The sequence below is a fragment of the Cephus cinctus genome, unplaced genomic scaffold (assembly GCF_000341935.2).
Source record: "Cephus cinctus unplaced genomic scaffold, Ccin1 Ccin1_scaffold0259, whole genome shotgun sequence".
NCBI lineage: Eukaryota > Metazoa > Arthropoda > Insecta > Hymenoptera > Cephidae > Cephus > Cephus cinctus.
In genome coordinates this window covers 31032-40610 of record NW_014332971.1, presented here as the reverse complement: position 1 = coordinate 40610, position 9579 = coordinate 31032, and the positions used below count along the sequence as shown (strand labels likewise).

Genomic DNA, 9579 nt, shown 5'->3' with positions numbered 1-9579 from the left:
GAGAGGGTGAAGAAGGTGGCAAGAGAGAGTGAGAGAGAGAGAGAGAGAGAGAGACGAATGCGCGCGCGACTCTTGGGAAATCCAATGCGCCGTCGTTCATCGATCAGTCGAGGAATCTGCTTGCTGGACCAACCCTACACTCGACGACCTGACCACCCTTCAGCATCCTCAGCATCTTCGCCAAGCCTTAGGCACCACCTATCTACTCGGCCTGAAACGTGCCAAGATGGTGCGCGCGAATTGCGCTAGATGGACACTTTTGGGATTTTAGTGTAGGAATTTAGAAATTTAGAAATTCGACAAATACTTTCAAGGGACACTGTACGAGGGACGTCGATTTAGGCGATCGACTCTATAATCAAACTTGGTCTTTTGAATTTTCATAATTTCGTGCCAATTTTTTATCCAAAAAACTTTCCACGTCCTTAAGTGTCATGTCCATCTCGAATGTCACTTCGTCCGCACGGACGCGAACTTTGCCTTTTCTCTCTTTGCAGGGAACCGGATCAATCTCTATGCAGACTTCGGTCGTTGCTCCTGTCTCGCCAGCCACGCGCTTCGCTTCGTTGCTCACTGCTTTGCAAATGTCAGACCATAAGTCACGTTGCTCCGGATTAAGCGTTCCTACCAGTTGCTCAAAACTCTCCCAATCCATTTCTTCATTGCTGTCGAGGATCTTTCTGTACATCGGTAGGCCTCTGGAGGCTGGATCTACTATGGTGTCAGTGCTGACAGTGTCGCGAGAGGAATCATCGTAGATCACTTCGCGCTCGAAGCGCTCCGAATTTTCAATTTTTAAACGATTTTCAGTACTACTCAGCGAAAGTCTGGAAACTGGATTCTTGTAAGTCATTTTCAGGCTTCCTTTTGGACTTTCTTCAATTTTTGTTGTAGGTGCGCTTATTATTATATATTGTTGCTTGGCCAAGCAACGGCCTTCGTCAATTGGATCGTCGGTCAATTTCAAGGATGACTCTTTGGTGCCCCAAATTTTTTCAATGATTTCCCGACTGATGTCAAAAGGTTTTAAGGAGGGTCCACAGCAGCATGCTTTTTTTGAGTTGACTTCCGACTTTCTTTTAGTGGATTTCAATTTAATTGGTGTATCAATTGTTTTTATCAAATCCTGTCCGACAGAACGTTTTGATAGTTTTCCTTGAATCTTTCCAGCTTCAGAATTCTCGTCGTTATACAGTTTGTCTTCTGAGATTACGGAATAAGTGGCGCGATTTTCAATGGCTTTAGAAATCTTTTCTCTGACGATACGAATTATTTCGGCTCTCTTATCGCTCGACAATAATTTCTCCATCGAACCAGACACCAATTCCTTATCGCCAACTTCACGCTTCTTGCCTCCCAAAGTCTGCAATATTTTTCCATCAGGCTTCATCCATTCGCGTATCAAATTCTCAGCAGAAGACGAGCTGAAGGCCGTCGTATCGCTTTCTGGAAAATTTTCCGATTTCTCCTCGGTACGATTCCCTAAAGAAATGGCGTCGTCGGATTTAAAGGATCGTTCATTCTCGCAAGTGTCCTTAGCGACCGATAACGCGGGCTCGTTGCACTTTTCCAATTTTTCACAAATATCTTTAGCACGGCCACTATCGCAAAGCCAAAATCCAGCATCCAATGGCGAAGCACCATCTCTGCTTGCATGTAAAACAAAACTTTGCTTCCTTTTGTCGAAAATACGATTGACCGTAGATTCAGCTAAATCTTTAAAAACTTTATTTTTATCCTCCTTTTTATCGGCAATAGACAATTGTCCTTTTGCCAGATATTTCATCGTATCCTTCAAAGGAGTCAATTCAATCGGAAATACTGACTGCACTTCCACTGAACCAGCTGTCAAGTTTTCAAAGATTTCAGGAGTCTGGGATTCCGTTACCGGCTCCCTACTAGTGGCATCTACCTCTTTCACACGTTCATTCTTATGCTCCTCGGCTTTCGGCAAGTCGCTCGAACGGCAACGTCTTCTAGTTACAGCGTCTCCAGCCACACGAGGATTATTAAATGTCCTTCCCTTGGCCTTCTCTTGCGTTTCGTTTCGCTGCCGGACGCGGCGCTGCTTGTCGGCGATGACGTCAGCTTCGACCTCCGGCTTCTTGGTCCCCGTCTTGATCTTGGACTTGGTTTCACTGTCATCGACATGATTTTCGGCATTCCTCTCGCAGGCTCGTCGCACGCTTGTAAAAAGAGGAGGACGTTTAGCTGAAGCTTCTCTTATAGGACGACGAGCAGGACGTGGATTTTGAAAGGACCTTCCTGTCTTCCCCGACACTTCGTTCGAAGTGGAATCCCGTTCAGCCGCCATAGTTTTGTTCTGTATCGGATCGTTAGCTCTCAAGTATCTCTCACTGTATCCTGCAGCATTCCTTGGTCCTGAGATTTCGGATAATTCTGGAGAAAATCGTGAACGCGTCTGTGCACTCGGATGAATATCCTTTTTATCACTGTTATCCTTGCGCGTCGTTATTGATCTCTCATAGATCTTCAGGTAATTTTTGTCACTGATACTTCTCGAGGATCTTTGATGATCCGGAGATAGTCGGTTGGATTCTGTATCGCGGGTCAATCCCCTGGATGATTTTAGACAACTGATGACTCCGCAGTATTCGCACTTTGTGAGAGATTGATCTTTTTTCAAAAATTCATCCAACTTCCTCTCGTCCCATCCTCCAAGTAGTTTCTGCAGCATCGGTATCAGTTCTTTAGAAAAATTATCTCTTTGTGACTTTGGTCTCTTCATTTCGGTCTTCAGTCGATCCAGGACCTTGTGAACGGCACCTAATTCTATGAAGGGGATTTTACCGGGATCGGAAGTCGCCTTTTTAGAAATTTGAGAAACGTCAATTTTCTTCTCACTGATTACGTTTGCTGCAGCTGGCTCCTCTTTGATTACTGTCTTCGACTGAGATTCTAAAGAATCGGTTAACGTATCGTCCTGATCCGATCCAACGTTATCCGAGTTATCAGACCGGTAATGATCGCCCGATTGAGGAATTTTTAAGGGAACTTTTGATTTCGACATGGTCATATTATTTTTTATTTCTGAAATATTTTCTTTGTATTTTTGACCCAATGGATGATCACCGTGTACCTTGTCATTCTCTTTAATTAAATTCAAAATCTTTGGGGATTTTGAACTCGACTTTCCCAGTGTAGATTTTGATTCACAAGCTGCTGGATGAATTATTGTAACTTCCACAAGATCATCAGGATCCAGTCGATTATCCTTAGACTTCCTGTGTCTGTTCTCGTAGAGACACTGACTGACCTCGACCTCAAGAAGCACCTTCACATTGTCTCCTGCACAACCGTTTATCTCTGATTTTCGATAATTCTCTTCGTTTACGTAATTCGATATCGATGAGATCTCTGTTGAATCGAACGACGGAGAACACGCTTCCATTACACATCTCGCACGTGATTTGACTCGAGGACAAAAATTTTATGAGACCTGTTGCATATCTTTCAGTCTAGGTTAGGCAATCGCACTGCATTTAGTCATGGCCAAAGCAAAATATATGAATATTGACATTGGAAAGAATTTTCGAAATTTATGGAATCGCTCTTTCCGTGAAAAAGTTTGACAATCGAATTGAAAAAAATAATAAACAGCAATTGACATCTGCTTTTTTAGGATAGATCAGGTTATCTGAAAAATTTATAAAAAATTTACTTGGAATCGTCACGAATGATAAAAAATAAAGAAAGCATTAGTTTCCTTAGAAGACGTAACGAATTTGAAAAAGAAAATGTCAATTTGAAAATCGATACAAAATGCACGATCGTATCTTTTGCAAAGAACCTGGTTAACGAAGTGGCACTGAAAGCTGTAAACATTGTGAATGCTGATAAGGAAAAAGGTAGTGTGAATTCAAAAAAAAAAAAAAAAAGAGTTTCTTCAAAATATTACATTTTTATTTTCTATGAAGGAAAGTCCTGGAAAAACAAGTTAGAATCCAAGAGTCAAAATTTATCCATGGAGAAAAATCAAGACGATCTCGAATCGAGAGAAAACTATTCGCAGGAGAATCAACCGATCGTTCAAATGATTCAGATGCAGCTGCAAGATGGAGGCTGCGTTGATCCAACCGAAAGAGAACAAATTATTAAACTTGTTCAAGATTTGGGAAACTTACAGATTGGTGACTCATCATTGGTCAAGCCAGGACTTACCACCTTAGAGAATCAAATTAAAAGAGCCGTTCACAATATAGACAACATGATCGTGACTGAAAGCAAGATATCGGAAGGTCAGGGAGATGTGGATCATCAGCAATTGATCGAGACGATCGAGATCACAGAAATAACGGACGAAGTGGATCAATCGAATATAGAAGCCGGCGAGTCGACGAGTCGGCTAGACACGGCAAAACTGACCTCGTGTGTTCTGTACAAAATGATCGAAGAACTCGAGACAGAATCAAACCCGGAAGAAGCGTCAGTGAAATGCATCGAGAGAATTTCGATTAATTCACCGAACGGCCAAAAAATAGCAAAATGGGAAGAGAGCGAAGAAAAATTCATACGGATCATCGAAGGATCGCAAGACGACGAGGAGCAAGATAAATCGGATACAGAAGTGTCATTTATGAAATCGAATGAGAAACCGTCGTCCAAAACCGACTCCGTTTCGTCATTGGCCAAAGACGTGAAACAGGAAGTAGTGGATGCGCCACCTGCCATCTCGATGATTTTCAACGACTTCACTGCCAAGTCTGACTCCGCTGAGAAACTAGAAAGCATTTCGTTGGAAGCCAACTCGAAATTCAAGTCAAAAAAGAAAAGAGGTTTGGGCAGCAAGCTGAGAAGATTCTTTCTATCGACTCTGGGTCGTAAATCCGACTCGTGATCTGTTAGTGGAATTTGACCTGGCGCATTATTGAAATCTAATAAAGTTCAATTTTTAACTTCTTCGGTTAGAATGAGTCATTTTTGAGCTACCGAGTGCGGAATCGCCCTTCGCTCCCGGTTCCTCGCACGAAAATAGACTCGAGACTCTAAATTCGATTATCACTGACCAGCAGGCTGCGTCAGACATTCTCAGGTCCCAGTGGGCCTGGTCTGCACTTAGCTACTAGTTGTCGCCAGTTGCCAGAACGAATTCTGAATGAAACTGGATACTCCCGACTGTCTTATTGTCAGTATTTGGTATCGCGAAGCTTTTACACCTGAGGGAAATTCTAGTTTACGAGAAAAGCTTCCCTTCGGCTAAACTCGGGCGCAGTCGGTTGTGGCAGGAATCAGCTCGTGTATTTTTGAGTGGCGGATATATACACCGCGACGGTAGCTCCCGGCATCGTGACAGATCTGGCAACCCTGACACGAAAATACAATTGTCCAAAACGATTTACCATAGTGGTAGCACACAGTTTCACTTCGAAGGACGTTAAACTGTTTTTGGAATGCGTCGTTGCCAAAGTTAGATCCGAGAGGGTTTTTCGGCTGGGAGGCTGTGATTCTCGGATGACCCGATCGAGGCGCCATCTGTCGTAATAAAATGAATCGGCGCGGTACCTCCTGGTCGCACTTCTGGTTCAAACTTCGTTCAGGAAACACCCAGAAGCCGTCACACCTACCAAATAGCAATGGTGAGTCTCCTGTCCTTATCGTGGATCTTCTACCAGTCGATACTGCAAATTTCTACTTTCTTTCGAAAAATTGAATCCTAATTAAAAAAACAAGTGAAAGTCGCCAATGTGAATTATTGAACTTCGATTACGGTTTCCGGCTCGCGATAGATCTCAGCAGTACACATTTTTTATTCTTGTAATAAGAAAAACGTATTCTGGCAATTTTCAACGTTCGAATTAGAAATTCGCATTCCCCGATCTAATTAAATATTTTCTTTTATTAATTACAGGCTGATCTCAGCGCAAGGGATGTCGAAAGTGAGTACAAAGATCCAAAGCTCACTTTAAAAGATAATTCATAAAGAAAGGTACGGACTAATCCGCTGCTACGTAGTACGGTGCTTCACGAATAAATAAGATTCACTTCTGTAAGAAATAGTGGCAAATGCATAGACATATGTAAACGCATAAAGCAAAAAGAGACATAGATCTTGAAAATAATAATAACAGAAAAAGTTCATTCAAAATTACTACCGTTACTTTTCGTATAATCGTGTATGGGAGTGCAACGAAGACTGAGTGAGGTCCTGGCAAAATTTTTTATTTATTTTCATAAAAACCCAAACGGGTAAATTCTGACGTTATATTGCGTAACGGCTTGTAACGGGGAACCGCAAGAAATGAGCATTCCAATTGGGGAGCGCGGTGTTCCGCAGCCAAAAATAGTTCAGACGCTGTTCTTATATGGCTCGACGGGGGTAACCTGAGCCACGTGTTGGTAGCTGAGGAAGGTGTGGGGATGACATGCCTTCAAGGGAGGGGGTTACCATCGCTAAAGATAGACGACAGATATTTTCGATGAAGAGCCGTAGCACTGTTGCCTAATAAAAACAAAAAAAAACCTTACGGGATACGCAGGCGAATTATCTGGGGCAAATCCGCAAAAAAACATTTGGGAGCCAAAATCATTTTGATCGTAAACTAATTTCTTTACAAGACGAATGCTTAGCTCTGTACCCAAGTGGGAAATTAAACTTGGTCTTCTTACCTCAATAAATTAGGGGCTGAATTCGCCTTCTCCATCTACGATACCGAAGGTACGAACGTCATCGACGCCGTCGACCTCGGCAACGTTCTCCGTGCTCTGAACCTTAACCCAACCAACGCCACCATTGAGAAACTCGGCGGCACCAAGAAGAAGGGCGAGAAGAAACTGAAACTCGACGAATTCCTTCCCATCTTCAGTCAGGTCAAGAAGGATAAGGACCAGGGTTGCTACGAGGACTTCTTGGAGTGCTTGAAGCTCTACGACAAGTCTGAGAACGGCACCATGTTGGCTGCTGAACTCTCCCACACGCTCCTCACCTTGGGTAATGGGAAAATCCATAAAAAGCATAAATTCAGTGTAAAACTATAGATGGACATTAATCGCGAGAATGAAAATATTAAGAATATAATTTTGTACTGTCTAGGTGAGCGTCTTACTGACCAGGAGTGCGACACCGTGCTGAAGGATTGCATGGACCCCGAGGACGATGACGGTTTCATCCCCTATGCCCGTAAGTTGTCACTGGAGCACAAAACAGGAGTATCTAGAAAGATGATTAATTTCCATTAGAAAAATATTTCAAAGTATTACCTTCCTCCCTGATGTAGCTTTGATTTAAAAGAATACTTAAACAGGAGTGAAATTCAGCCGTTTGATGATCTAGGAGTCGTGTGCAGCTCTTAGCAAGATGATCGATGAAATAATGTACATGGTATACCGTATGTCCCTTGTCGTTTGACCCTCGTAGGTCCCAGTAGATCAAAAGAAAACACATCACTGACCCAGCCCCTTAAATGATTGAGTAACGTTTTACATTGAACTGCCAGTCCCGGAAAAGGTAGACGCAACCTAACGAATAAGCAGACAAGGAGAACCCATCATAGAGAAGATTGTCAGATCCCAAAAAGGAATTAACCAAGTACTACCCCACTTATAGCCCGTATGACCTTTCCCCTTATCTGTCTGATTTGCAGCATTCCTGAAGAAGCTGATGGCCTAAATCCAGAAGTCATGAGAAACAAATCATCAACCGTGAGTAAACCCCGTAGTATCCTGGCCTATATATACATGTGCCTATATGCTTACTCACGTGCCTATACACTTGCCTACGTACCTCTTTGTCTTTCGCATTTCGTTCCTATGAAGAATCTGCATCCGTGTTTCCTTCTCTCTCGATTTACTTCAATCTCTACAGGACGACACGGTGCAACCACCGAGGAGACGATGCTGACAATGAATAACAATCAGCAATCATTCCACTGCTTAAACGTGTCTTAATACCTTTCCAGCGATACACTATTCATATCTTTTGCTCTCATATCGTTTATTTGCATGATCGACGTACTCTACGATCGACGGATCAATCCATTTGAAAGCTATGAGGGGTAATTGAAAAATAATAATAATCATTCTCGCAAACTCTGTCGCTTGGCATCTTCCAATGACTCCGTCCTGACGACGACCGATCTAATGCAATGTTTGTGCATTATTGCAGCGTTCCTTCGTAGAATGTGTGACAAGGCGGCAGAAGGTGCCGGAGACGATGACAACGAATAAAAGATGGCCGCCAATCAGGTCGCGACGTTCATCCATCACCGAACCGAAACTGAAACGGGACAACGATTCCGTCAACATCACCGTCGACGAAGGATACGTCTATCTTATTTCATCACATTCGCCAAAGTTCACTTCCGCCGAAGAGACCAGCTCGGCGTTCTTTCGATCAGCGTTCTTTCTTTTTTCTATACACATCACGCAAAAAGGACACTCACCCTGCGTATATATATACACGATGGATCGTTATTATTAATTTCTAATTTCTACGGCCACCCTAGACTCTAGAAATTAGAGGCGGATATATAATGTCTATCTTATATATTGGGCAGCGATGCCTCATCAGCAATTAACTGGAAATATTTAAATGCAACGTCTGTCATCGGAACCACAAGGCAAAGACATTGCACCCATCATCGATACTAAAATGGACACCTTGTTTTATTTGGTTTAGCACACTGTTGTACTTTTTACGATTATATTAGACGTATCTCAGCACTGTATTAAGCCGAATGAAATAATTCTGTTATTTTACTTACGTGCTATTATTATTACTGCTGCTGCCACTAGTACAATTACTTTAATAAAACTGCGCTTCCGCGTGCTCGAGAGTGACAAACAGTCATCGAGACCAGACAGGACCAGAGGGATTCCTTGAGCGTACCAAAACAGGGCTATTGTCCTAGCGAATAATCATAATTCAAAAATATCTCAAAAAGATGAAAAAAGTGATACATGTATTGAAAATTTTTTTAAATCCACTTCGCATATTTACCGATCTCGTAATGGCTGCCTAATGCTCTACATATGGGTCATGTGTCATCGGCCTAAATACGACATCCCGTTTAGCTCGACATTAGCCTGAATCAAAACGGCCGACAGTTCCACCTGAGGCGAGAACTTTATTTTGTCAGATAACTCTATATAGATACAACGATACGTCATTCGCATTGAATGATATCGTCTCACTACTAGGCATTGACATTGCCATTATCAGATATCGGCATCCACCGAAGAGCCATCTATACCGAAGATCGCGTCTGGTATGATACTACAGTACAGTCAAGTGCATTCTATCGCAAAGTATTCGGCACTCTTCACGTTGTACAAGGATATTATATATTTAAGAATCGTAAAACATACGCGATTTGTACACAACGAGCAGCTGCGTAGAAGCAAAGCGAATCGTGCAGTTCCGCCGATCCTCGTGTAAGTCCGTGAGGCGCGGGCGTGGAGCCTTCGTGGATGCTCGTGCGCCCGGCATTTGGCCAGTCCTTTTAAACAACTCGTGTCAAACGCGCGCGCAGTGTATTGCTTTCGGCGTGTTTTTCGAAGCTTCATCATTGCGCCAAGTGTGAAACGGCGAAGCGAGTGTTGTATTCCGTTGGGAAAGGAAAA

General features: G+C 42.8%; 3 protein-coding genes across 4 annotated transcripts; 2 read left to right on the top strand and 1 right to left on the bottom strand.

Moving 5' to 3' along the window:
• Positions 1-100: 100 nt before the first annotated feature.
• LOC112494078 lies at positions 101-3541 on the bottom strand. Its single transcript, XM_025083192.1, has one exon. The coding sequence runs from the start codon at positions 3410-3412 to the stop codon at positions 359-361; it is 3054 nt and encodes a 1017-aa protein (XP_024938960.1). The 5' UTR covers positions 3413-3541; the 3' UTR covers positions 101-358.
• Positions 3542-3612: 71 nt separating this feature from the next.
• Positions 3613-4920, top strand: LOC107265928. The gene is made up of 2 exons (XM_015735865.2): positions 3613-3869; positions 3939-4920. The coding sequence occupies exons 1-2, from the start codon at positions 3698-3700 to the stop codon at positions 4856-4858; spliced, it is 1092 nt and encodes a 363-aa protein (XP_015591351.2). The 5' UTR covers positions 3613-3697; the 3' UTR covers positions 4859-4920.
• A 539-nt stretch (positions 4921-5459) lies between these two features.
• Positions 5460-8715, top strand: LOC107265947 (myosin light chain alkali). Of its 2 annotated transcripts, XM_015735914.2 has the most exons (6): positions 5460-5597; positions 5870-5897; positions 6641-6949; positions 7052-7138; positions 7602-7659; positions 8123-8715. In XM_015735914.2, the coding sequence occupies exons 1-5, from the start codon at positions 5595-5597 to the stop codon at positions 7625-7627; spliced, it is 453 nt and encodes a 150-aa protein (XP_015591400.1). In that variant the 5' UTR covers positions 5460-5594; the 3' UTR covers positions 7628-7659; positions 8123-8715. The 2 variants fall into 2 exon arrangements, with proteins under 2 accessions (XP_015591400.1, XP_015591399.1); XM_015735913.2 differs by lacking the exon at positions 7602-7659.
• The last annotated feature ends 864 nt before the right edge of the window (positions 8716-9579 follow it).